Genomic DNA, 27,587 nt, shown 5'->3' with positions numbered 1-27,587 from the left:
TTTCTAAATAAAAATGTTTTGTTTTCCTTGAAAGAAATCCGACGTAGACTTAGTACTTTCGGATTCTTTTAACAATACTGAAATTAGAGGAACAACAGCGCCTTCTATAAATAATATGTTACTTTAATGGTACAACAACTTGAGCGCTGCATTTCTTGGACACTTAATTGTTTTCGTTTTAAATGACCTTACAGGGACATTTTTATAAAAATTGTTTATTTACTTAAAATATACCAATAGTCGACTTCAGTAATATCTGGTTGTGAATGTAGGGAAATGAGATCTAGACCGCCACTCTACTCGCCTTGGAAGGACCGACTCATATGCCAAAATGTCCGTTCGCAGACATGCTCTATGAACACATTTGCCAAATAACCATCCCCCCTCATGTAAAAGGTTTAACGCCACCAACATGTTTTGTTTCGCAACATCTAGGTTTCACCAAATACATGGTTTTAATGTTAAAAATGTAAATGAAAATTTAGTTTTAAATATAACAACAATTTCACTTCTAATTTCACTGCTTTTTTTTATTTTATTTCTCTCACATATTATCAGAAATAAACTATCACAGGTAATAACGATACCCATTAAGACGACCCAAGGTTCATCAGATAATTTGCGAAATTCACAGAACTTCACGGCGCCTTCCGTTGATCAGATTTGCAACGTTTGTAAATGAGCGCCCGACACGACGCGGTTCATACTTTATTTTTCTCCAATCTTCGATGGTGGCGATAATTTAAAACGTGTTTACGTGTACGAAGAAAAGATTCGAGTTCAGAAAATAACGCCGCGGGCCGGCGAGGGAGACGCTACTAAAACCCCAGTAGGGCCTTTAATGTTGGGGAATAAATTTTAATGAAATTAATTTTCAAATAGCCGACCACTCCGTTTTTTTTCCACCAACCCTTATGTGTGAATACAAATTTGAATAACACATGCTTTATTTCGATACCGTATGCGCGATACGTAAATATTTTTTGTTGATATTACTTTTACACTAATTACGTGATAATTAGGTGTAATTAACGAGGGTGAGTCAACAAAAATTATTCAAACAGGGTAGCCATTATTATAAAGTCTTTTAAATTAAGGAGTGTTTTTTAATCACCGAACTATCAAAAAACAATCATAACAAACATTACTATTTAGTTTTGCAACCAGTCTATTGATGGAGATTTTTGTTTACAATTCAATTTACCCATCCACAAAAGGCATTCGATAATTAAATTAATCAGGGTTACTTCCGATAAGTTGTCTAACGCGTGACGATCGACAGTAACCAAACCTCGACACAACAACTCGTTCTAATTTGATGGCATCGAAATCGTTCCCAACAGAACTATATCCGTTCGACGGCCGAAGGAGCCAGACGATATTAATCAGTGTAGCAACTCGATCGATACGGAAAATCCTTTATTGGATCGCCAATAGTAGGGGTTGTAATAAATATGGCATATGTTCACTTGCCGAATACAATTTCACTATCGGTTTTCGTCGGATTATTACGTTTGTGTATTGATGCTACTACAGATAGGATAAATGAAAATTGATGTTTGGTCCATGTTTTAATAACAAGGAAATATGGGTTTTATTTATATAACGAAATTGAAGATATTTACAATAGCAATATGTCAGATGGCATCAGTTTATTAAATTGATTTATGTTACATATTACGAAGGGTTAGTTATTGATTTTTAAAGCTTTTATAGAGTAGATAAAAATAATACAATTTCAACATTTATAATTTGCATCTTAACTTCTTTAGTTTATAAATTTTAATTGTCAATGATGTGTGTTGTTATTTGCACTGTGGAATTGCAGCATCAGCGTGTGTCGGAATTATTTACGACACATACTGTTCCCGGGCGCGATCGCGTCAACGGTAATAACTTTCTCTTCGCAATAAGCAGTGTCCGATGCGGACAAGTATCTGTTTCATGTGGCAGCATCATTTCCGTTACTGCGATCTGTCGATAACTCGTAATAAATACTTGGTAACTTATCCATGGGAATTGTTTTGTATGTTCTACGTATCTAGTTGACGATCAAATTACTAACTGTGTATTTAATAAAATCTTTATCGATGATCTTAAATATTTTGTATGTTTTGAGATAGAACTATCAATGCGATTTCCTTTTCATTTAACAACGCAAACTACATGGACAGTAGATTAACTTTTAAAGGACAGGTGGTCGGTAAACGATTCAAGGGAAACTCTATTTCGTTCGCGTCGCGACCAAAGCTGTGCTTCGATTGTTTTTATTTATTTTTCTTTTTACTTTGTGTAATGGTTCATTGTATGTACGCACGCGTCCTCGACGCCAACGGGAAATGTTATTGTTTGTAACTTGTACTTTACGGAGTGTAACGCCTACAAATGCGCTTGAAGAACTGAATTCGTCGACAGCTGGTCCGTTTTATTTTATTGCTTCGCGTGTTTGCTGTTCTCTAGCTGTGTAGGCGTTATTGCGTCATAGAGTTATCTCACTTTCGTCACGTCAAGTCTAAATATAATTTAATGTCGTGGATGTTTTTGATGTTGCTAGGCTCTCAATATGTGGGGAAAATGTTATAAAAATGATTTTCCAAAAAACTATTCTGTTTGTTAAAATGTCAACAATTAGTACAAACTTCAAAAGTGTAACGTTATTTTTTAATTTCTCTATTTTTCTAATAATAGAAAAAGTGTTTACAAGCATTTTCTAAAATTCTGTTTTCGCTCTCTCCTTTATCTAAAGAACGATAGAAACACCCCAGGCACAATTCGTCCTAAAAGCTCCGCTCGCAATAAAACCGGCCTTGTCAGGCTGACGTCATTATTCAGTACGTCAAAACACGCGGCGTGTTGACGACCCCGATGACTTGCATCACTCACCGCACGATCTCGTATCGATCTCGCAGGCCGCTAACCCATCCTCGCGTTCCTCGAAAAAAACCCAAGCATTCATATAAAACGTTTCATTGTTTCAGGTAAGTACCTACATCGGGGGGGAGAGTCGACGCCCGCCTACACTTTTGTTCCGCGTATGAATTTTGAAATACCCGCCGGCTTGCCCGGCCTCGCAGTGATACCGGTGGATCATCGTTGGCCAATTAATTTGAAATTTTAATGTATGCTCGTGTTGGTGGCGCCCGTTTTTGGAACAGTGTTTATTGATTTTAAAATTATAAGTGGGTCAAACGTCTACGTCCATTCAGGCTATTGCGATTGTTTGGTAAGTTATGTAGACAGATAGCTCTATATAAGATAGCGAAATATCAGTACAACAAAAGTACGTAAGTGGCTATAGATAAAACGAATTGTGATCTAATCTCCAATATATTCGCCAATGTAGTGAATGTAGGCAAACACTGATATGAGAAAATGAACACATAATATTGAAATTTCAAGGTAACATAAACAACAAATAAACATCCTACATCTTTGCTAAATACAGGACCGGTACATCTGGCGCGGCCACGTGCTGGCCTGAACGTGTAAATATTTAACGTCGGTTAAACGGCTGTTACGCCGCGCCATCATTATCATTACGCGGAGATTGATGGTCTAATAATTCAATGGACTTAAACACAACACAAACTGTACTAAATAGCATAGTATAGTTTATTCAAGAAATTTAATGTTAAAAGTAAGCATTAAACATTCATAATAATAACTTCAAAGTTTGTTTTCTACTATTTTCTGTCAACACTTTTTTTGTAACATCGTATCGCTTTTCGTCTGTTGAAGCGTTACTCAGCCGGCTGCTCGGCACCTTCAATCAGCAAAAATGCTTCCGCAGCGTAACATCGACCCCGTCCATTCGAACAGAATTGATCGCGAGACCAATATCCTAATGTGAAACACAGACTTGGGGTGGCCAGATAAAAATCAAATTGTGGGAAGCTTAAAATGTATCCCTTCTCATGTCTATCCTTCCATTTTACAATGTTATTTGTTAATGTTGCAATGTAAAACTATTAATTTTTATCAATAAGTTTTGTTTGATTGCATTTTTGTAACAGCAAAACAATTTAGTATTCTCTATAAAGAATTTCCCAAAATTTTGGCACTCTTGCTATTGACGTTTTAAGAGAAGGCGGTTCCTCGAAATTTGCGGCCTTTAAAGTAAAGTAAATCTGAAAGGATTAGTAATGCCGATATGACTACCATATTAGGTATCGATTGTATTCTATATTTGTAACATGTGGTTTGGCTATAAGTGTTTTTGTATCGCAGTATAAATATGAAAGGTGGGGCTTTGAGCTGGCGAGGCTGGTGGCGGCCGACGGACGGTCGGCGGTCGGCGGGCGGTATCGCGGCGCCGATCTATTTGATGGAGTCGCTAGTCGCTACCGTTGTGCGGTATAATCCCCTCCCTAGGTGTGCGTCCGCAGCTAATCGCATCATGTGATCTAATACACACATGCCGATGCACGCCACCAAATATTTTGCTATCGTAACATATCCAACGTTTTATTTACGCTGTTAGCCTTCTTAATGTCTTGGGAACTACGGATTTTCGCTTGCCTGACTTAATTCTAAGCTACAGCTGATTTAATCTTAATAAGGTAGATAGTTAATTAATGTTTATATAAACGTTGATGGATAATGAAATAGATATGCTGTCTTTTACATCAGTGAATTTTGGATTTAGTTTATTACAAGCGTTGGATCTCTACTTCCTCGGCGCGGAATAATAAAACCTTAGTAAGAAATCAGTGTTCCTTCAGATTATGCTTTTATAAATGCCAAATGTCGCCGAGATCAGTTTAGGAGATCCCTTCTAACATCCAGCCATCCATCCAAACTTTTGCATTTATTATATAAGTTGGATTCCATCAAGATAACGCGTAAATGTATTTTTGAAATCGTGCATAATCATCTATTTATTTGGTATTTCAGCAATAATTTATATTTGTCCTCTGCGACGGTCGCATTTTCCTGAACACCGGACAAGTGTATGTAGCGCACATTAGAATCGGTACAGATATAAAAAAAATAATTAATTTAACTAACACTGTTGGCGGGAGTTAAAATTTAGCGCGTGGAATCACTCATGCATAGGACATTAATTACGGACCTTCGATAATGAGATACCGGGCATGCGCTTGGCGATTTGTTACCGGCATAATTGTGATTTAAATTTCAAAGCAGACGTCTCATAATAAAGTTAGCGGTAAAGAGGCGGGAGGAACAATAAAAGCGCGCGTGCGCCGGCGCCGAAACGCTCCAGTTGTGCGACGAACGAGCGTGCATCGTCCGCGCCGTCTGCTCACATTCGACACACGAAAACCGACCTTAACAATATTAATCTCTAACGACTTATATATATTTCAGTTTATTTTTAAAATGAATGCTATCTGGAGCGTTGAACATTACATACACACTTCTGGGTTTTTCGACTTCACGTTATTAATGGATTCTTCGACTTCATTCATGTTAAGCAAATAACACGATACGACGCTTTTGTTGAAGGAAATTAGTTTGGGTTCGCGCGAACTCAATTTCGGTTTTAGTTATTTTATGCCTTGCAGCAATCTTTTTTTTGTCATTTAGTTATTTTTAACTTTTATGGATGTTTAGTATTTTAGGAAAGTGTTTGTAGGAAGCACTGAGAATGAAAAATACGGTTTAAGAATGTTTTCGACAAAATTTGAAAATGAAGTGTAACAACACTCATTAAAAACATTTTATTTATTGTTATTTTTAAAAGAAATCTAAATATTAAATTTAAATGTAATATATCAAATTTAAAACCTCTATATGCAAATAGTGTTCACAAACGTTAGTCGAAGTTGCGGTTTCAACTCGCACCGATGCAAAACTCGTGGGTCGCAGTCGTTAGTCCAATTTGCAGACAGTTAACACTGCGTTACCAAGTTTCAGCCCCTTATGCACTTTTTCGGTCTCTTCAGCCACCATTGAAAATGTTGAAAATCTCTCTCTGCGACCATTCAGTTGCATCAATGTGACGCCGTTTTGAGCTTCGCGTCGACTGTATTGTTACTTTTTTATTCAATATTTTTTTTGCCCTTAAGGAGTTTGTCTGGATTATTTATTGTCTTTTTTATGCATAACATTTTAGAATTAAGCTTTAATTTAATTTTGGAATAATAGTGTTGTTTTTTCTCTGTAGAAAATACGGGTAATTTTTCTGGTAGGCTTTGATAATGGAAAAGTGTTGGTTTCTAATAACTACTTTGATGGAATTACTTCAAGTTTAAGTAATTCGATATAGTTACAGTTTATTACTTTTAATTAAATGTTTTTTGTACATTTGGTCCTTATTTACTTGTAAATGGAACTTGTTAATGACTTTCTGCTTAGTCTAAAATTAAATTATAGGACGTAAAGTTTTATTACCCAGCGATGATAAGGATCAACATGAAAGACTGGAATAGGTATTAGTCCCTTCTTGACTCATTATGAAATAAGGAGACACCTTAATATAAGTTCAATATAATTACATTATCTGTGACGACTGCACCAGTATTATTCTAAATAGCACCTTATGTTATATTAATTGATCACGGTGCGGTCTCGTGATCAGTTCGCTGACGTCAAAGGTGACGTTGCAGCATTTCCTTTGTTCTGACACAAAATGAACGTAAACGATAAACGTTCCGATACACGTGGCCGTTTCTCTGAAGGCAATGCGATGTATTTACGCACTGGCCGGTTGCGTCAAGCGCCGCGTCTAGCCGTAGTAAGGTTAATGTTTGTGCATTAATTACTGTACTAGACTTGTACTGGCGATTAAAAATGCATGAATGCAATATTTGAATTTATTGCGGAATGTTTTTGATCTGAGTACAGTTATTGCTTTATTTTAAAATCACCCCCTTTTTGACCCTTCTACAATAACGGTGTTACCAATATGTAGCATTCATAGTTGATTTAGATATTCAGAAATATAATTTACAATGGTGTTTTGGCGTAGTTAATGTTTTAGTCCTGTGTCGGACAAACTCCTCACCGCGTGGCATCGACCTCGGCCGCGATAAGATTGTTTCAATTCGGCTAAATTTGAGCCGGGCCGCGCGCCTCAAGGTGACCGTGTGGTTGTGGTACGTTGACATTCAGACGTCTCTATCAAATGGAGCTGCGGCTGTGTATACCCGGCGGGCGCCGCCAGTTGCCAAGTGCATGAGTACGTGTTACGCGCCTTCTGACTTATACTGCGATGTCTATGCGATGGTATAACGATGTGTGTGGCTTTTACTAAACTGATAACTGGTAGAAAAAGTCTATTACTAAATGTAATATCGTCATTTTTTAGTATTATCAATATATAAATATTGATACTGAAATATAAAATACTTACTTACTGCGTTGGCGCAGCGACCCGAAGTGGGTCTTGGCCTCCGACACGAGAGAGCGCCAGCCACTTCTGGATATAAAATAGATTTGCAAATATTTATAAACATAGAGATAATATTATACAAAACCGGAACCGCTTGGCATCCGAACTGGAATTCGACGTCTTGTCGAAAGCCAATCCATCGGATAATGGCTGGAATTGTGCGCCGTCGCTCGATACATTTATTGACTGATGCCGTCATCGCTCCGTCAGACTTGGCCTCAGATCAGATGATTTGGTATAGATAGATGCTTCTGATAACAATTATTTGATTTGGTTATTACTTATAATATTTACATTTATTACTATTTTTAAATCAAACTGGGCTATTGAAACTTCATAATGCAAGATTTTAAATCTCATGTATCTGTACATAGATTTCTATGTGCAATTAAGTTTTTATGTTAAACCTTTACTGTATATATCTATGGACGGCGGTCACATTGCTGTGTTAGCGATATCAGAGGGTTTTTAGTTTGTTACTTATATTATAAAGACATTTTGTTGTTTGTTTATCGCTAGTATGCTGTCAGTTCGCAGCAAGCGCAGGCAATCATCTGGTGCAATGAAGTCTATTAGATCCGCGATCGCTATCTCCTCGCGTCACGTGAGCGCCCGCCGGCTAGCCGAATTCTTTATCTCTATTACATGTACACACCAAATGTCTATTGCTATGTCCACAAGCAGTATGTTTGATTTTGTATATAAAATATGACATTTATTTCATATGGACAGTATAACATATCGTAATGATTCAAACATTCGTTAGTAAAATTAATGTTTTATTAGTTACATAAGAACTAAAGAAAAATATTACTAAACTACAAAAATTATTTTGTTTAATCAAAAACATTATTACGAATGTTACACATAATGAGTGAAATTTGGCAATAAATTACGTTTCTTTATCATGTTTTGTCAATAGAAATAAATAACGTATACGTTATTGGAGGCATTGGTTGTCGTCTGGGATCGCCCGGGGCCGTCGCGGGCCAAGGAAGGAAATAATGGAAATTATTCGTCGCACACAGGCCCAGCGACTGCTATCGACGGAGGCAAATTGCTGAATGCCGCTCTTATTATAAAAGCCTTCCTTACCGTATCTAAGCAGTTGGCAGTCCGATTAAATACTGAAGTTGAAAAAACGTATAATGGTAAATCAAACTTGTTTTTTTACCACTCATATTTTTTTAATTTATAAGAAAATAAGAAGTTGCGCAATTTTTGTTGAACTTTGCAGTTAAGTTATTATGCAATTAGTAATTAAATATTATGTAAACTGATTATACAAAAGTTTTTTGTATTTGAGTTGAGAAATTTGTAACAATTTCCTAAATCAACGCTTTGATAAACATAATACGTAATTAGTATGAATACGATGAATGTTAGCAAACGACTTCGATATAAGTTGAGTCATAATCGTGTTGTCATAATATCAATCGGTGGTCGAAGGTTGATTAAATCGTCATATAATAAAATACGAACCCTTGTACACTATAACGCGATAACTATTTACATAACACGTACAAAAATCGTATGTAAACTCTAATTTCCCCAAATTACTCATTCAAACCATAACATTAATTAAAACCAAAATAGAAATCCCCCCCGATTGAAATAACAGTCTCGTCCTGAGTGCGTCCGTTCTGTGATGAAATGTCGTCTACGAGGCCCGCTCCCTACATCAAAGCGACTGATCAAAGGACGAATAAATGACTCACATAAAAATATTTAAGGTCCGCCTCGCATAATAATCCTGGAGCAACGCAAACACTTGGGTCGACGCGGCGCGGCGGAGATTTGTCGCCAAATGAGATAAGCGATTCATACAAATTTAGATTTGATGAAATTTTCTTCTTAAGCTTTACGACATCTAAAGTATTAAAATTTGCATTCAATGATTTAGATTAAATCATTTTAATTTTTGTTTTAATGCATTGGTTACCTAACAGTTCTTATTGGCCTATACAATAATGAAAAAAAAAACAATAAATTAAAGTTTGTCGCTTGTTTCGTTACTAATTTGATTCCATTTTTAAATAAAGGGTGGTATAAATTATCTTAAGAGCAAGGATAAGGTTGTATTAAATTAGTGTTTATTATAATACCGGTAAGATAAATTAACAGATTTGCGAAATATAAATTGAATTTCGTATTATCTGAAGCGTTTTGAGATGAAATTCTCTAAACTGCGTGCTCTATCAACGAATATTTGAGATGCCTCTACGGCGACGCCTCCCGTGCATTTCCTCTATTTATTATGGCTGAGAATCCTTGTGTAAATTAATCAACCAAGATCCTTCTCATGTGGGTATTATCTAAATTTAATTTTGTTTAAAAAAAAAACTATGTCAAATTATTATTTTTAAATATCTAAAATCTGATGTTATCTTTAGCTAAAATGTTTATTATTGGTCCATATTTTTATAGGTCTACGTCATACCGATTGTTTCGTTTAGTTCAATAAATATTTTCTTACAGTTTTATGTGTAATAATGGAAGAGTAAAACGTGTTTACCATAATATTACGTGAATATAATTTATAGAAAATAATGGCATTGTCATTGAGTTAAAAATAAAAAAAGCGTAGTAGGTCCATAATTTTATAACAAAAAGATAAATTCTCCCCAACCGAAAACTTATTTCATTCAAGACTTTCTTATAGCTTAAGCAAATAACTTCATGTAAGATTATAATCGTTGATACAAATGTGATAAACCATATATGTTTTAACCGCATTTTAATTAGTTCAGTAAATATTTATTTACGTATTTATAGTTGGAAATGAAGATATGTGAAATGATTGCGAAAGTCCTTCGTTGATGCATCGAAGCTGACCGATGCTCGCGGCTCGGCCTAGACACAGTTCTTGCTGCGTCATCGCATTTCGGGCCGCGGACTATTCTGGGTGGAAAGTCGCGGTAATGCACACGCAGAGGTCGCGTCCGGCGCCACCTTGCCACATTTACACCGTTCTCTGAACTAATACAACGTTAAAAGCTCTGAGATAGTGCCAATAACTAAATAGACCAAGACCGAGTTACATCGATACATAATTAGACAACCAAAATAACTTCGGTTATACGGACTAAAATTTCGTACTTATTCCAATCAGCATTTGCTAATCGCGAACCATATCCTAATGCAAGGAAGAAAAGAAAGTTAACGATTTTATTAACACAGTTTTCTATTTATAACTCGGAACAAACCGCTCTGACACGTGCTAATACATCAATGCGTGGGTGTACACCAGCCGAGATCGTGGGTGTGAATTCCATGAAATGAGTACCCTTATGAAGAAACTATTTACTTCTTTAATACGATGTCTTACCAAGGGAGGTTTTCTTTGATCATTTTTGTTACTTTTGATACTTGAAAAAAATTGTAAACTAACTAAATTATTTAAAAAGTTAGACATGTATGTTTGCGTAATTGTTTTCTGTTTCTAATAAATGAATAACACAATGTGTTCATCTTTGTATGTTACATGGATAGTTGATAAGGCTTTCCTATATCTTTATTTCGATAAGATCTTATATAACAAGATACAGCATGAATGTCTATCAATACGTAATGTAAATTCCACAACAGATTGTTTCATAATACTGCGTGTATTAAATTTGTTAATGTTTATACATGACATTGGGAAATGACTCTTGGTCTATTTTGATCTGTGATTTCTGAGTTTACAAGATGCTACATACATACAAGTTAATCAATAGTTTTTGTAAGCCTGGGTACATTTTAAGCTTCATTGCAAATTATCAGTGTGTTATTTTAATATTGGGTTAAGATGTTTTTGAAATTTCGTTTTTTGTTGAACCGATAACTGCTATGATATGAATAAATTGTCAATATAGAAAATGGTAGCCATCTATTAAATCAAACGTCAACATGCGTCATTGAACTGGACTGTTTTAACTTTTTTTTCCAGTATTTTCTATGAATTTAGCTTTATTTTCTGTTTATGTTTTAAATGAACGTCAGGGTAGCACAAACGTGACTCGAACGGAAGTTTTATAATAATGTGCATGCGTTCCTGTGCCCTCGCTACCCTTATTATTGACATTGTCAAGTGACAGCGTAATGACACCCCATTGTGCACTAAACATGGGCTCCGGACACCGTCCACTAGGCGAAGCAACGTTAATGGGCCACGTTTAACTTTTATAGCTTTGCTATTATCGAGTTAACACTGTCACGGTTTATAGCTAAACAATGAAATGTTTTCAATTTAAATTACATGTTATATTCGAAAACCATAAGCTAATTGTTAGTGTTTTTAGTGTTACCTTCCGGTATGAAGATATTAATACTAACCAACATTTAGAAGAATTTCGGAACGTCGACGTCCCCGGAAAAATCTCCCTGTCAACGACCGAACTCGATATAGTGTGGTCCCGTTACCCGAGTGATCGACCTGGACTGCTGCCACGATCCCGACGCGCCGCTAATTATACATACGCACCAGGGAACAAACAATCGAATGCTAATCGCTCCAAGGAGCAAAGTCGCATACGGCGGCGTCTGCCTGACAGTGCAAGCACTCTGTTTTGCCATTGCAAATTGCATGTATGCACACTAATTACAACGACATCAAGATTCCGTACAGATTGACGACCTTTGTCGGACCCCCGCCGATTATTACCTTATGCCTCAAGTCATAATTGTGACCTGTTAAAAAGTTCTGCTTTCTGAGGAGCAAAGCAGTAAGCATTATTTGTTAGTGTTGAAATCGTGTAATATATAAATGTGATGCATTGTGTCAGTCATTGAATATTTTTAGTACGAAGTACACATGACGCGTACGGCATTTTTGTTCTCCCGATGCGACGCATTTAGGACGTTAGGCGAGTGACCAAAACAACGAGGCCGCGCGATCCATTCACGTACACCGGCCGTCTGGCGAGCTGAAGAATAGGTGTCGGCGCGATAACAGGCCAGTCGCGTCCTCGCGGCCGATAATTGCGGTTGCCGTTCAATATTATTACACGCACGTTTATAATGGAAACGGCGTGAATAGTGGCGAGCCCGGGCTTGCAGTGGCGAGTGCAACGAGTGCAGTGACCCAGGCGGGATGGTGCGCGCAGGGGACAGGACCCGCGGTGAGCTGCTAGCCGCGCTGGCCGCTACGCTCCGGTGGCGGTCGCTCCGACTCCTCTCCTTGGTATGCTCGTAACACGGACATCTTCATATAACCCTTGCGAATAATTACATTGCTTTATTTATAATTTTAATGTGGATCAGATTTTTATTTATTCATTTTATTTGTAAGGAATAGAATAATTATTAAAGTCACTGATAAATATAAGAGAGCAATCTTGCTCTTCTGATCTTAATTATTTAAATTAAAAATCAGCACCCCGTGATTTGTTTTTTATTCATATTCATCATCATATTTTAATAGAATTATTTGCGTTTGTATTATAACTTTCACATTAACACTTCACGACCTAAACTCTAATACTTTTTGCCAGTGACTTCGTTTAAAGCTCGTAGACTTTCGTAGCGGCTTTCAAACTTTTCTGTGGGCTTGTTTAAACTTTATGCCGTTCGAAGTATTAATATGTGTGCAAACTTTTGTTGGGACCCATTCAATTGTTGTGCATTATTAGCACTGAACGCGCTCGTTACTGACGACGGCTCGGACGTCACAAGAAATTTGTGCAAAACTTTGCGGAAAAATAAACAACCCACCACAAGCACCGTTTTTATAATAATCAGTATTGTTTCTTACAATGTTCTTTTGTAAATAATTACAGGAAGGTGGTTATTATCGAGCAACTATGTGGTTAGATTGAATACTATACTTTTATTACTTTCTAGTATATAGTAGCAGATAGTGCTCGAGATTCTTCTCGAGCACTATCTTATTGTACGTGCAAGTTGAGTGTTTTACAGCACCGTCATGATGCGCGTGTGATGTTCGGCACGTGCCCTTATCGGCATCTATCGACATCTGACCTCGTAGAGATCACGTTGCATCTATTGCGTACGTATATGATAAACGGTGTTATCGCATGCGAAAGCGCGCCGATACTCGCATTTGTTTTTCACCAACCAGTGCAAAAACCACATTAGTCCACCGCGTACACACATTTATAGGTCCTTTACATCAATCGATCTTGTTTGGTTCTTTCATTTTTTTTCTTTTCCTTTCGTTTACATTATCAAACAAAATTAGATTTCATACTTTTGATTACTAAGAATTGGTTTATATAGTTAATATTGTTAATTCTTTTGTATAAAACTGTTTATATTTTTAAATCATGTGAAGTGTATTGTGAAGTTTAATGCAACTCCGTGACTAAATTAAAATTCAATGTTTCTCAGTATAATTTGTATACGTTGTAATTGAACCTAACTCTGTCAGAAATAAGATGACTTATAGAAACAATGAGTTTTATTTTAGACGAGGTTTATTTAAATGACTTTTAGATGACCACCATTCGTCCGCGGGTAGAGCTGACGGGTTGCACCCGGCGCCCGCGCCACCGCCCCACGTTATTAATATAACGGTTACCTAGCCCCGCTAGGGATGCCATAAATGTTTATACTCTAGGACTGTTCATCATACCCACCCTGCTTTGATATTTCATACCTTATCAGTATGCTTGAACTTCGATTTATTCTTCATTTAAAAAAAAAATCTAAATAAAGTTAATGGTTATTGTGTAACAATTTTCTTATTAACGTTTAACGTCTCCTAAGCAATGTTTATTGTGCCGCTTCAATATTATGTTTTTTATTTGCCGCGACTTGCCATTATCATGTCGACAATTGTCCAATTTGAATAATTGTTATTATGGTAACCCTACAATAGACACAGACATTTTTCAACACGCTAGCTAGCTGCGTGCCTGCGTAGCCCTCTACTTTGACTCTGTTCAGTACTTCCTGTTATTAAAAATGTTTTGAAATTAGTGAAACAGAAAAGAATTTGAAATAAAATTACACAGTAGCTGATGTTTTATGACGTTTTCTAATTAAAATTACTCGTATGCCAAACAGTGTAACAAAAATTCCATGTAATTATCCAGTTAAGAAGTGAATAGATAAAGGTATGTTCCGTTGTAGTGAAATGTGGACACATTTTTGTAGAGCCGTAGCACTAAAATCTCAATTTTCATGTCGCACACAGTCGCACGACATTAATGCGGCGGTCGGCGACGTCATTTCCTTGTGTAAGTGAGTCGAAGCTTGAGACCGTCTCTCGGTCGCAAATAAAACAGTTCATGGCTGCGTTACGTTGCCTTCTTGGCTACTACTTCCACTTTGCATTTGCCCTTATAAGCCTTTGTATATGACACCAACGGTTGTGGGAAAAATCATATTAAAAAGACTTTACAACATAATTATTTTGTGTCTAGTATTGACCCTTGTATGAATGAATTTTGAACCTCCAACAACGAATATTCGACTTTAAATAGTTCATGTTTTATATGTCTTTCAAATTACTCATTTTTATTTACTCGTCTCATGGTAAATGTAAGTGTCTGTTGGCAACACAAGTACCTACTCGCTTCTATCGAGCTTCCAATACAGTGAACAGCGCATTTGTCATTGTACAAGAGAGTCTAAAAGTAGACTGGATTTCTGCAGATAAAAGAAATAGAAAAGCAATACGGCAGTGGTATGAGATATATTTAGAAGCGTACGGATTGATCTAGGTTGTGTCGGTTATCGCGCCGCGAAGCGATACATCGGACCGGCGGCGGCGGCGGCGGCGGCGGCGGCGGCGGCGTAGCGCCGGAGCCGCCATCCGCAGAGATGACTATGTTCGCTCTCATTCATTAGAGGGCCGCGGGGGGCGGGCGGGGACGCAAGACGTCGCGCGCCGCCCGACTATATCGATTTTGTGAACCGTCCCCCCCGGCCCGCGCCGCCCGACACGACCCCGCTCTCAGCATCCGACCTCGAGTGCTCTCCTCTCGCGCCTACGGACACCGCCGACACAAACTACGCCTTAACGGCATCACGCCACGGCTCAAAATGCCGGCCGTCGCCGCTCGCGCCGAGCCGCCCCGTCGAGCCCTAATCGACCCTCCGGCCGAAAGTCACTCGGTCGAGATTGCAACGACCCGCCACAACTACCCTCGGCCGCGCCGGTCGAAAAAATAAGCTTTTTGTTACAATTAAAATGGTAAATCAAACCAATTTTAGTAATTGCGAGGTCAAACTTTGGAGTGGCGACGCGACGAGTCCTGAGCGTTTGGAGCGCGTATGATTTTTAATGGTCCGTTCTTCCTTTATGACACGCGTCGATGGCGGAGTCGCGACGGCGAGCGCCCTCCAGATGATTTAATTATTAGTTTTCGTGTTCCGATCGCGGTGGAGCAGCCGCCGGCTGCAGTCAGTGGCTCGGCAACTGCATGTTGCATATCATTTCACCACCAAATCTACGCTAATATTTAAATCCTTGCCCGCTCTCTCTTGTGACTTGGCGACTCATTTAACTAATTAAAATTCTTAATAGTACTATAGTGCATCGTAGGTCGTAAACCTCAATACTACTAAAACACGCGTAGGCACTATATTAAAATATGCGTGGGTGGCACATTAATATTTTAATGAGTTGTAATTTTAAATAAAGATTATTCATGTTTACTTAACACGTCGTTCTTGGATGATTTCATCAGGTTTTTCATAGAATCCTGATCGAAGCGCATAAGTCTATCATGTGACTCTAACTTAATTATTTAAAATATCTATTTAAATCACCTATTCTCCACATGATTAAGAAAACACCATTAAACAAGTCTCAGATCCTCGTTCATAGGAGGTATCGGTATAGTATGCTCGTGCATAATAAATATGTGGATGGGTCAACGTTACAGAATGGAATTTTTTTTTATACAGCTCGCACTCGGCTGCCGGCAAAATTAAAAGGTTTTATAAGACCCGTTAAATAAATGCATTCGCGATAGCTGATTGAAGTAGATGGTCGCATATGTTTGTATTTATTCCTAATAGAAATGATATGTTTTTTCTGGTTCGTCTGGTAGTTAAAATCCACGTCTACAATCTTTACATTGTAAGCTATACAATTGTCGATGTAACACTTTCCTTCCAAGTTTATAATGTTCATCGTCTCTACATTGAAAAGTTTATAAAAGTTTCGCTACACTTAATTAAGTTTCCTCAAACGACCCAAGAATGTTTTCAAATCATTTTGTATTATTGAATAGTGTATTGTGCCGGAGACACAATGAGATTGTATACTGAAAGAGTCTTACAAATTAAGGTACAAGGATTCAATCCGCTTATAGTCCGCTCTCCATTGTCGCCATCGATGCCTCCGCTGGTATTCTATCCCTCTACTTTTGTTTCCTAGTAGTTTGCTACTGAATGCTTTGCCGGAGGAATTGTGCCCGCTGTCCGTAATAAGTCTTTATTTAAAGTAAAATAGTCTATTACTAAAGCTTGTTACTTTATCTTTTCTTCCGTATACATTCAAGAACCGTACTTGTATATAAAAACAATATTTCCACGTAAATTAACTTCGTTGGCGTCTAATAATGCGCTAATGGGTAATAACGCATCTCATATTAACCTTACCGAAGAAGTTAGTTTATGATGAACAAGTTACAAGATCTTAAGTAAATGTTCCATAATCAGCTAAAGTTCTTGAGTCTATGTCTTAGTTTGTAAGGCTTAATATATCGATAAGTCGATTCGCGGCAATATCAAAACAAATCAATCCTTATTGAATAAAGCACGGCAAAGTAACAAGATTTGTTTCCATTTCACTGTTCCATTATTTCAACATGGAAGACGTAAATTAATCTAATTGATTGTATTCGGTTTTCAACATTTAATAATTCAGACAACAAAATGCGAGCTTACGAATTCTGTAATATAAAGTCATATAAATTCAATAAATTAACCATCGCTTCGAGAGGTTCATTGTATACAAACACATTTGGTTGAAATATAACGTCGGATAATTTTACGAAATACTCGAACAAGCTTTAGTGCTACTAACGTATGATTTACGATGACAACGTCTTTTCGCGAGCTAGACTTTGAGAATTTGCAATGGCTTCCGACAGACTGTTAAGTTTATTTACTGCCCCGGCTATTTACACAATTCCTTATAAATTTGAATAAACCACAAAGCGGTGTATTGAGACATCATTATCGCGCTAATTTATTTGGGTTCGAAACTTACAAATGTCGTCTGTCGGTAACGTTGTTAACGTTAAGCTATTAACGAATAGTGGTTTAAATACTCGCTCGGTTATTATGTAAATGTCCTTCAAAGCCGGCCTGACCTGCCGCACCAAGGGGAACGGTTGGGGTAGGTTATAGTATTGCATCCGATTCGCCGACTGCAAGGGTGGCTTTGCATAAGTATACCGTCGTCTACAGTTTACAGTGGTGAATGTGTCTGTCTGCCTTAATCACTGGATTTATGAATGCCGGCCTGTAATTATGATCCCTGTGTGGGTGCGCCGCCTCGCTTTCGCTGTTTGTGCTGTTTAGACGCATTGTATCCCTGCCCAGTGCATTGTTTTTATATTTATTCGGACAATTTACTCGTCTGTTATTTTCACAAATGAGACTCGTTTATTTTATTGTTTGATTCCATTGTATTTAGACAATCAAAAGCATTGTATCGCATAGTAAATTTTAGTTTCACCATGAAGACTAGGATGAAAATAAACACTAGATCGATATGAGTGTATCGGCCGGGAGACTGCCCCGCGGCTGTCCTCTCTTCTCCGGACTCGGTTGCTCATCTCTAAAACAGAATTGCGCCTGCATCCACCAGATGATTAAAACAAAAAAAGCATGCGTGCCCACTTGACGCACAGTGTTAGCTTTTTGCGTCGGTGTGCGATGCGGTGGCAGTAATGAAACGGGCCCCTACTGCACGCAGGCCTTGCATTGGGTCGGGTCAGTGAACCCGCCCGCCCACTATCGGGGTAAATATGCCGAATGCACAGATGCGCGCGCCGCCTCCCGTGCCCCTCGCTGCACCGCCACCCCCTCCGCCCCGCCTGCAGCGCTGCACTCGGCACGCATCCACCCCCGCGACCCCTCTTAAAACTCCTAATTGATTGCACAAATTTTCTCGCAATATCTGTCTTTTTATGGTGTTAATGATGTAAAGTTGCGCAGTTCCGCCGCACTAATTGACGGCGTTGCGGCGACGGGCGACGGCGACGGGTGACAGGCGACAGCGCGCCGTGCAGCGTGCGGGTGCGGGGGTAGTTTGCATATCGGCGCGGTGTCGTCGCCGGCCCTATGAAAAATTAATTAGCAACCGTATTTGCTTTTTTTGGAATCCACTGCAGCGAGTCTCGCGTCTGGTCGTCGCGGTCTTCGCCGCAGCAACGTTCTGCACGTTTTGACATTACGCCGTTATCTAATAATTGCTAAAATAAGTTTAAAAATCTAACGACATGATTAAAAACAAGATAAATTGTCGATAATGTGCTAGAAAATAATCTAATTTCGCGCATCTTAGATACCAGATATCATATCACTCTGCTCATGAGTAGTTGATACAATTATGAAAAAAAAAATAGAATTTTCTGTTTACTGGTCTTAAATTAGGAAACTATTTAAAAAAAGCACGTAAAAACAGACTTTGTAATATTTATGAATGCATACGCACTGTGATCCAAAGCATAATATCGTAGGTAGGCCCTTTTATACAGTAGTAATCACTTAACACCATCTAAACCGTGAACACTTGTACTAACCATACAAAAAAAAAAACGGTGTAAACGGTGTGGTGCACTCAACTCAACACGATCACTTTGACAATGAAACGCCAGACGTTTTCGAAACGATCGCGATTGATTTCGCGATGATTCAGGCGGCGGCGTGCGGCGCACCACGTGGACAGAGTCAATAACCCCACGCAATAACAACACACACTATACAAAACATCTCTCTAATTTTAATGAAACAATTAGTAAAATGATGTTAAGGTATACAAATGCAGCATATAAGCGTATGCTTATTAGTTCAAATAGACATGAATGAACGACTGAAATTCAAAATTAAGTTAGTAATTTATACCTTTTGTACAACCGTGAAATGTCATTCATCAATCTATAAAATCAGCACGTGTTAACCTGCCTTTTTTAATTAAATCGATACTCATATTCGTAAATACTTTATTTCTACAAATATTTTTCGGATTGTACTAAAACAAGCCATTAGAAATGGTGTTGAGCACAACCAAGGTGCTCTCTAAAGTTTTGAGTACTTTTATTTCGCAGTCCTTTTATTTGCTGCTGGAGGTTTAACCCAGTATCGGTTCAACACCTTTTGCTATTACAATTTATAAGTTGTTTACATGATTTTGTTAAAGATGAACATAAAGAAAAAGGCCCAGATTATGGACAAATGTTTAATCTTACTTCTTACTAATGATATAAATGAGAAAGTTGAAATGGATGGATGGATTACGATTAAATTTAGTAAAGATGTAGAGCATCGTCTGGAAGAACACATACAGTACTTACATTCGTTTTTTTTTAATTCCTCGGCTGCAGTCGTAGGCGAAAGCTAACGTTTATTGTTATACTATGTATTTACATTACGTTTAATTTCAGTAATTTCAACGAAGTATTGCCAATCAACAATCGAAAAGAATGCGATGTAATAAACATTAGGATAGACATCATCCCTTTTTCTCGTATCTTTGGTGGGTTCACGTACTGAATCACCGACAGCCGTGGAAACAACGATCTGTAAATCGTACTGGATGTGATAAGCCATTTCTCAATACTTTACTTCCTAAATAGTATATTACTATTTTAATTCGATTTGTAAATACCCATCCAAAACATTGTTAAGGAACAATTGTATGGTTATGTTAATGTATATAAATTTTTACTTCTGTTATCATCCATGATGAGATCTACTTTTATCATAAATCTTGCTGGAGGATAAATCACAAAATGTTTGCTATCATTTATCTCGATATCATAGAGTATCATCGATCCCTATTTTCTACAAGACGTCTTTCAAACCTTGGATTACTAAAAATATTTAAATTTAGCTAGAATTTCTAATGACACTTCTAGTAAATTGATATTGGGTAGGTGACTGTTTAACCCACACATAGGGTCCTATCTTTTACGATGGAGATGTTATAGCGGGGAAATAAGTTATTTTCACTAGATTGGCACTGGCGGATGGCGGAAAATGCTATGGGAAATGATGGTAAACTATGGCGTGTGATTTGCAGTATTTTTATTCTAATTACCATTTATTTTCAATAGTTATTACCTGCATTTCACCTATATCGGTGGATTTTTATAATGAAGTTTTAACAACTGATCCCTATGATTTTCTGCGTTTAATAGTCAAGATAAATCGAAAATGTATAGATTTATTTACTAAATAATTACAATAGTTGCCATTTATCGGCTAATAAACACAAATAACTTAAAGCAATTATATTAATTTAATGTCACGTAATAATTAGCGATAATTTTATACATGGTTAGTGAGGCAGGGTCCGGAGTGGGATTTCTCAACAGTACGTGTTCAGCCTAACTGCTGTTATTCAATTGTATCCAAAACTATTCCCACTTGGCGAAACTTTAAATTAAACGCCGCTCGAGCACTGGCCTTAACATGATTCATTATGAATTTTTGAAGAGTTCTCGCATATTGTTCGTTAGTTATATTGTACTGGAACATAAACTACATGTCGACGTAAGCTTGAAAACCGTAGTCATCCGACTCTCGACAAACTTGTAAACATTCACATTTTAGAGAAATAAAATAACTTTACTTATTATGTAAACAACCAACATTAAAACTGTATCTGATAGAAATGAAATGAGCCAAATCTATTCGTTTCTTAGTGAGTTTATATTTTTTTATCGTCGATTAGTATCTCAACGTGTCGGCAATGCAGCTCTTTAAATTGATGAATTTATAAATATGGAAATTGAAGTTATTTTTATTTCGTACTTATTTGTATTCGTAGTAAATGTTCGTCATTCAACAGTTGTTAAGTGCTAAGCTTAGCAACACAATATTATGTGCTTATTATAAATTCACGACGTTTATTGTGTCGCGAACCCGAAGCATATATTAGTATCAAGGCGGTCTTGTTGCTACGAATTGAACCGGAGTCTACAAAATGTATCTTGTGGCCAACATTGCTCGCAGTTCACATCTCGTCTGGCTGGCTTTCGTCAGACACTTAATCGCCGAGCTGGGTGCGGATCCACGTCGCGCTATCAGGTGCGCCGCAAACAAAACTGCTGAATAGAGACCCGGTTAAACATGCACGTCGGGTGTACCGATATAATTAAAGTTTAGGAGACGCTCACGTCGCCCGTTAACCTCGTTATCGGGCGCTGGAAGTGGGTGAGACGCGGCAGGGGCGCCGGCCTCGGCCGCGGGGGGAGGGGAAAATCAATGACAGCCGCCGCGCGCCGGCTCTCCCCGGCTCTCCCCGGCCCGACGCGCTCATCTCGCGGCCACGTGCCGCGGTCACTGCCCCGCTTGCGGCATCATCTCACCATCTCACCACCAAGACGGTACCACGCCGCCGCGCCACCGTTGTCAACGGCGCCTTTGTAACCGGACCGTAGCCAAGATATCATATCGCCGAAACACAACCCGGCAACAATCAACATCAAGGAAGCCGGGGAAGCCACGCATCTGACATCGCGTCACCGTTGCATGTCCGGCCCTGCCACCCACCACACGACTGAACTAGACATATGACGGAACCTCTACGCTCGCCCGTTCTTCCTACGCCTATCAAATATAGTTATTGTTTATTAGGTATCTAGGCCGCACTCGGAAATTTGGGTTATCGTTTGATTTGCATTCGCCGGTTTTACTGCCTCATAGTTATTTATGTAACACCGGTCTAATACTAGTGTTGTATGCTAAGCCTGACGTGATGCTCGTCTATTATAATATTTTTAGCATTTTTTGAACCTAGACAAGTCAGGTGAAATCAATCTAACGTGTAATATGATTTAAAGTTATTTACTTTACTAATTCGGAATCCAACTGTGTCCGCAAAACACATAAGAGATTACATTAGTAAATATGTGCTTTTAAATAACAAACATGTAGCGATGAACCGGCGCGTTTGGAATCCACACATCCGAATGTTTTGTATAGCGGCATATCGCGACCATCGTCGATCAATGTCAACCGCATATTTAGGTCAACGTCCGTCCGACGAAATTCCCGCGCTCTCCGCGACGCGTCATTTCCTATAACGCATACGGTGACTCTTTTATAAGTTCGTATGTTGCTATGTGCCTGACTATTAACCTAATCTTTCCGCTAAGTATTTTATTATGATATTGATTATAGCTTACAATTTTCTATTTGTGTTACTTTATACATTATCATGTTCTATGCGCGTGTATTTGTAGAAATCAAAACGTTTATGAAACAAACTTGTGTATAGCGTCTCAGATCAAGTCAACATTGAATTTTTAGATTTATATCATAACGTAGTGTAATATCATAAACGCTGTTGTTCGGAAGCAATATAGCTTGTATTCAAAAGCCCTCATTGTACATAGTATATATCTTAGTTGCGTAGGTCGCCTAGACGTTTATAGCCTACGGCATTGCATCGTTAGTATTCATACTTCCTCGAAGCCTTTTCGTAAAATATGCCTCAAAATCACGCGTCGCTCTATGCCGCCGCATTTATGATAAATTCATATAAAGCGGCTAGAGCGCGACGTATGGGGTTGCCATACACGAACTGCCTCAAGCAAGGTCTGTAGCGACGAATATAAACATTAACTGCTAATCGCCCAACGGTGGCAAGCGTTAAGCCGATAGTAAGAATGTAATAGACACACAAAAGGTTTATTATATAAAGTACTATTGCATAAACAACGATAGTGTTTTATAGGGCACCGTATTCCATTTTTGAAATAAAAATTCGTTTAGAATATTGGATGATTTTAAAAATGATATGTTAAAACAAATTTTAAAAGATGAACTTTTTTTATTCTAAACGGGGCTTGCATCATCGGTGCTTTTTAATTTGATCCTGTCGTTGTAAAATAGATAAGGGTGCTGTGTCAGCGATAAATATCGGCACTCGGCCCCTATCGATTGGATGCAGCGGTTGACCGACATTTCAAGGATATTTTAATCTCTTATATTCGATACTCTTAATACTTAACATAGATGCCTCTACTTTATTAATCTGTACATAAATATGTCGAGCAAAAACTTTTATACCTTAAGATTTGATTTATTAAAATCAAAAAAAAAGACTCCGTAACTTGTTGCTGAGTAGTAAATACGCCGAAATATAAATTGACTTTTGTTTGTTGTCGTGTGAAGTGAAGGAACTTTTTCGAATGTTCGATCTATTGTTTATTTGATTAAAGTGTATTATTAACGATTTCTCTTATTTTCGCTTCAGGTTTACTATGCAAAGAAGAAACGGAGAGCGCAACAGTACCTTGGGGATGACGGTTCACACAAGAAGGAGAGAAAGTTATACAACGACGGGTATGACGACGACAACCACGACTACATCATCAAACAGGGAGAGAAGTTCCTCGACCGGTATGAAATCTCCTCGCCAATAGGAAAAGGATCCTTTGGGCAGGTGAGCTAACAAACCGATTATTATGTTAAATGGCTATAGAAGTTTTAAACTTAGACTTTTGTTTGATAAAACCTTAGATGAATGTGGAGGTATTGAGTGACAGTCGAAGCCGAGGTCCCCTCTCGGGGCCCTTGTGCCTAGTCACTCCATGGAGCGTCCACCGAAGCGATCTAAGAGCTCGGTGGCCCCCGAATACTGTTATAATAACGAAGTAACGGCTCGTGCCGAGGCTCCTGAGAGAGCCCTCGAGCTCAGTTACTCATAAACGAGGTTTAGGCTAAGCGCCATCTGCGCTCGGCTAACTCAAGCCTGGTGAATCTGTAAATGCCTCTTCAAGCCAAACAGTGGCCATTCAGTAACAAAAAAAAAGTGGAGATACATCAATAGAGGTAGAAAGAGATGGATAGGTTACGTGAAAGGTGACATGATCAAGAAAACGACCCTGATGACGGAAGATAGATTAATCTGGTCAACGAAAATATACCGACCTACGGGAGTAGGATAAGGTTGTGGAGATGATGACGTATTTTGTTCTTGGTTAACATCTCCCAAAAGATAGAACAGTCCCTTAGGAATTTTCAGTACTATAAAATTTCATTTTAATTAACCAAGTTTCGCATAAAGAACGGTTTTTAGAAACGGACTGTGAGAAAAATGTGATAAAATATTGATTATTCATTATTTCTTCATAATAAAATGTAGTTAGCTCTCGTGTATAAAAATAGGAATAACGGGGCCATTGAGCAAACATTCCAGTTAAACGAGCAGCGGAGTTTTTTGCACAACCCTAGTGTTTTATTCTTCGATTCTTTATTGCCTCGCCGCAGAGCTGAGTAAGATTGCAGACATTTTAAACGTTTACTTAGCCACTCGTAGATCTCAGAGACGTCTTTCTAAAGTAGTGTTTACTTCATCTGGGAAAATTTATATATGTGCAATAAATCCATAAAAACTTATTAAGAAATTAACTAATTAACAGTTAAAAAAATTCTAGGAAAATACTACAATTTCTCTAGTGTTTAAGACGTTTATAGATTTTCGTTTGGCACTTGTCCGTTTATAAAAATAATAAACATACGAATTGGAATTAATTTTTTAATAAAGTGGAAATTGCTATCATATGTATGTTATTGACAGAAAAAGATATAATCATTACATCAATATCCAAGTCCCAACAATAAAATCAAACTGAGGACGATATCGCCAATTATAAAAGGCATGTTGCTCTGTCGTCCTTTAGGGTTTTGTCCTTTTATTATTATTTAATTATACTCTAGGTAAAAAAAAAACAAAAATCGCCTATACTTATGTAATACTTGCTGTTGCTCGCGACTTTATTCGCGTGAAATTAATTAAAAAAATATATACCCTATGTTACTTACTGATAACGAGCTTTCTAATCGTGAACGAATTCATAATATCGGCAGAGTTATTTCAATATATACTAAGAATCTTTCTTCTTTATGATATTAGTATAGAAGTATAGACTAAAGTTGTATAGAATTATTAAGATTATTTATAATAATCTTGTATTGTATGTTTTATTCCAGGTTGTGAAAGCGTACGACCACGAGGAGCAGTGTCAAGTAGCGATAAAAATAATTAAGAATAAGAAACCCTTCCTAAACCAGGCACAAATAGAAGTCAAGTTACTAGAAATGATGAACAGGGCAGATGCCGAAAATAAGTATTATATAGGTAAGTTACAGGTTTACTTAAAACCCCCTTAATTCGTAAAAAGGCATGAGGAAACAACAACAAGTCTAATTGCACGGAATTACAAATAAAACATGAGGTTATCGTTTATATAGGAACCACATTTGCCACAAGTAAAAACCCATTTAGAGTTGTTTGTTTTGGGTTAATCATGGTATAAGTTTTCCCTGTCATAGCAAGTAAATAAATTTAGTTTTTTTTTTTTAAGTTCGTTAAGCTAGCGCTTGATCACGATACCTAAGTATTGCACGTAAGTACTGCCTTTAGATTGTTGGTACAATCACTACCAAAACGAGACAGGTTCAAGAGATTACCCGCAAGATGAAGAAGGGATATCACTAGGGGAAGGTTACTAAATAAAAAAATAATAAATTGTCATCATTGCAAATGATGGTGTTACCTGTGATAGCTTCGCTTCGCTACTAGTCCTATGTCCCCAAAGCGGGGCAAAGGGTATCCACAGTGCTCCGCCAGCTCGCTCTATCCTGGGCTCTGTGTTTTACCTGTAATAGGTGAACCTATAAATAAGAAATTAACTAATTAATTGTTTATTGTTTTATAGTGAAACTGAAGCGTCACTTTATGTGGCGGAACCACCTGTGCCTCGTGTTCGAGCTGCTGTCGTACAACCTGTACGACCTCCTGCGTAATACCAACTTCCGCGGCGTCTCGCTCAACTTGACGCGCAAGTTCGCACAGCAGCTGTGCACCGCGTTACTGTTCCTTAGTCAACCAGGTTGGTAAACAAACTCTTTGGGTTTAAGTAAAACTGTATATCTAATGTGCCTTAATTCACTCAGTCAAATCGTGCCAAAAGAACTAAGAGCGTTCACAACTTTGATTACCGCACAACTGTTTAGTTGACTCCTATGAGCTTATGGAGGTGCGCACACTACTCGATTTTTAGTTGTGCAACTAAACAGTTGGATTGGCAACGAAACAATCGACAATCGTACAATAGTTGTGCAATAATTTAGTTAAAATGTCCGCTTTTTAGTCTAATTAGTGATTATTAAACTTTTCTTATCAAGGGCTCAAAAACTTTACTCGTTTTCTAATGTAATGTATTTCTTTACAGAACTAAATATAATTCACTGTGATCTTAAGCCTGAGAATATTTTGCTATGCAATCCTAAGAGATCAGCCATCAAGATTGTTGATTTCGGCAGTTCGTGTCAACTAGGACAAAGGGTAAGTGGCTGTTTAAGTTGGTAAAAAAAGTACACATTTGTAGTATACAGTTATTTTAGTAGAAGCCATCGAGTACAACCAGATACTTATTAAAAACGTATTTCTACATGTAAAGTGAGTCGCCGGCATTTTCTGGGGTAATTCAGTTGTCTAATTTTTCCTTTTTTTAAAGCGTGGGTGTAAATTTAAGAGCCATGTACAAGACAGCGCTGCGTAGGAAGCCTTTTTATCCTGACCGATAATTTTATCCAGATAAAAAAAATAATAATATAAAAGCTCAAAAATTCTTGTTTTGTAGTTGAAGGCAAACTTATTTTGAATATTAGCAGTCCTTTGCCTTGCTTTAATATTGCATAATAATTTCATTCGTACATTCGAAGATATCAGTATTCTAGCAAATTTATGAATGCAATTAAAATCCATAGATGCCGTATTTAATATCTCCGTTGTCGATTTATAGATCCAATTCTGAGTAGAAGCTAATTGTCGAGATAAATCACGCCGGGGCCTCCCGAGCCGCGGCCGCGGCCACGGCAAGGGTTATCGCCAATTGCGCGTTAAATATTAAATTATTACGCAGCGTTTAAGGAACTGCCTTTGGCGTGTTTCGATGCAGATAAGCGATTCATTGATGGGTCGCGGTCTATACTATCGCAAACGCCCTCTCTGCGATACTGTTCTAATTAATTAAACGCTAATTGTGATTATTTTACGCAGCAGTATATCATTAAACAATTTGTTTTTAGA

At 37.8% G+C, this 27,587-nt stretch overlaps 1 protein-coding gene across 5 annotated transcripts in view; it reads left to right on the top strand.

The window, feature by feature from the left end:
* The window catches only part of LOC106101559 (dual specificity tyrosine-phosphorylation-regulated kinase 1A), a 95,212-nt gene that overhangs the window by 59,088 nt on the left and 8,537 nt on the right, over window positions 1–27,587 (top strand). For 4 of the 5 annotated variants that reach the window (XM_013280811.1, XM_013280810.1, XM_013280813.1 and 1 more), the window contains exons 4-7: window positions 23,745–23,933; window positions 25,484–25,631; window positions 26,212–26,385; window positions 26,728–26,840. In XM_013280811.1, the coding sequence (XP_013136265.1) occupies window positions 23,745–23,933; window positions 25,484–25,631; window positions 26,212–26,385; window positions 26,728–26,840 (624 nt within the window). Of the gene's footprint in view, window positions 1–12,324; window positions 12,519–23,744; window positions 23,934–25,483; window positions 25,632–26,211; window positions 26,386–26,727; window positions 26,841–27,587 lie in introns of those variants that run through there. The other variant, XM_013280814.1, reaches the window with a different exon arrangement.

Source organism: Papilio polytes, unplaced genomic scaffold (assembly GCF_000836215.1).
Source record: "Papilio polytes unplaced genomic scaffold, Ppol_1.0 DF823980.1, whole genome shotgun sequence".
NCBI classification, from domain to species: Eukaryota; Metazoa; Arthropoda; class Insecta; order Lepidoptera; family Papilionidae; genus Papilio; species Papilio polytes.
The sequence above is the reverse complement of the archived record's forward strand: the minus strand, read 5'-3'. Positions and strand labels throughout refer to the sequence as shown.